Below are 1394 nucleotides of genomic sequence, written 5' to 3'. Positions count from 1 at the left end.
GTAGGATTGTGCTTTAACATAGAGACCATGCTGCGCAAATGCAGCAATGATAGTATTCCATGAAACAACATCTGGATGGGAAATTTGTCCAAAAGCTAACATGGAATCAACAATTCCACCACATTTGCTGTACATCGTAACCAAGGCATTGCTAACAGACAAATCTGAATCATAACCATGCTTAATTACAAGAGCATACACCTGTGTCCCTTCCTCAAGTGAAGCAAGGTTAGCACAGGCAGTTAAAAGTGAAACAAAAGTTACTTCATCCGGTTGCGTACCACTCCTCAACATTTGTAAAAATAAAATCAATGCCTCTTCCCCTCTCCCATTTTGAGCATAACCTACAATTACTTACAATTAATTAATCAACTATGACACCAAACGAAAATAAACACAAAGACTTTGTTTGCTAAGATTACTAAGGATTAACTTTCCTGTAATTTTATGCATAAATCTAACCTTTGAAGTCTTTTCATTCTAGAAGTAAAGTTATACAATGACATTCAATTATGCAATACTAGTCTCTTACAGAAAGTGAATAGAAATTAGATTATTCATGAAACTAACATCACATAGTAGCCTCAAGTTAGAATGACAAAAGATAATAGAGTGCTCTCGCTTTAAAATACAGGGCGTACCTGTTACCATTATATTCCAGGAAACACGATCTTTGCATCGAATTTCTTCGAACAAGGCTCTGGCATTATCCACCTTCCCCTCCTTGCAGAATCCCGTGATCATGGCAGTTGTAGCAACAACATTCCGCTCTGGCATTCTCTGAAACAGTTCCCACGCCTCCTCAGACAACCCATATTCCACGAGCCCACTGATCATGACCGTCCACGAAACCTCGTTCCTTTGGGGCATCACTTCGAACAGCTCCTTTGCGAGCGCAATCCCGCCATCCCCACCCATATTCGCGTACCCGTCAATCATGGCGGTGTAAGACACCACATTCCGACGAGGCATTTCATCGAACACCGTTTGCGCTTCCCGCATGCGCCCGAACCTCGCGAAGCCCGAAATCATGGCATTGTACGATGCTGCATTCTTCTCCGGCATTTCAGTGAAGTAGCGAAACGCGTCATCGAGCATGTCGTTTTGGACGCACCCAGCGATCATGGTGTTCCATGAAACGACAGTCTTGATGTCGGCGGGCATGGCGTGGAAGAGCGCTCTGGAATGGTCTAGAAGGCCGTTCTGCCAGTAGCACGTGAGCATTGAGTTCCACGTGACGGAGTCCCTTGCGGGCATTTTGTCGAACAGCTGGCGGGCGGCGTGGACATTGCCAGCACGCGCGAGAGCAGCGATGTTGAGGTTGTCTCTGTAGACATGGCTGGTTGAGAATGTGTTGACGAGGGGAAGAAGAGAGTGGCGGCGCCGCTTGAGGG

General features: G+C 45.7%; 1 protein-coding gene across 1 annotated transcript; it reads right to left on the bottom strand.

Moving 5' to 3' along the window:
* Nucleotides 1-13: 13 nt before the first annotated feature.
* Nucleotides 14-1257, bottom strand: LOC107481548 (pentatricopeptide repeat-containing protein At2g35030, mitochondrial-like). The gene is made up of 3 exons (XM_052258543.1): nucleotides 642-1257; nucleotides 120-344; nucleotides 14-30 (listed from the first exon to the last, which is right to left on the bottom strand). Exons 1-3 carry the CDS (start codon nucleotides 1255-1257, stop codon nucleotides 14-16), a joined length of 858 nt encoding a protein of 285 aa, XP_052114503.1.
* Between the last annotated feature and the right edge of the window lie 137 nt (nucleotides 1258-1394).

Source organism: Arachis duranensis, chromosome 3 (genome assembly GCF_000817695.3).
Source record: "Arachis duranensis cultivar V14167 chromosome 3, aradu.V14167.gnm2.J7QH, whole genome shotgun sequence".
Taxonomy (NCBI): Eukaryota; Viridiplantae; Streptophyta; class Magnoliopsida; order Fabales; family Fabaceae; genus Arachis; species Arachis duranensis.
This window is presented reverse-complemented; position numbering and strand designations above follow the sequence as displayed.

Coding starts and splice junctions, on each gene's coding strand:
- LOC107481548 (XM_052258543.1), bottom strand. CDS start 1,257: ATGCCCGCAAGGGACTCCGTCACGTGGAACTCAATGCTCACGTGCTAC. Junction 345..641: donor CTGGAATATAATGGTAACAG/GTACGCCCTGTA, acceptor AAGTAATTGTAG/GTTATGCTCAAAATGGGAGA.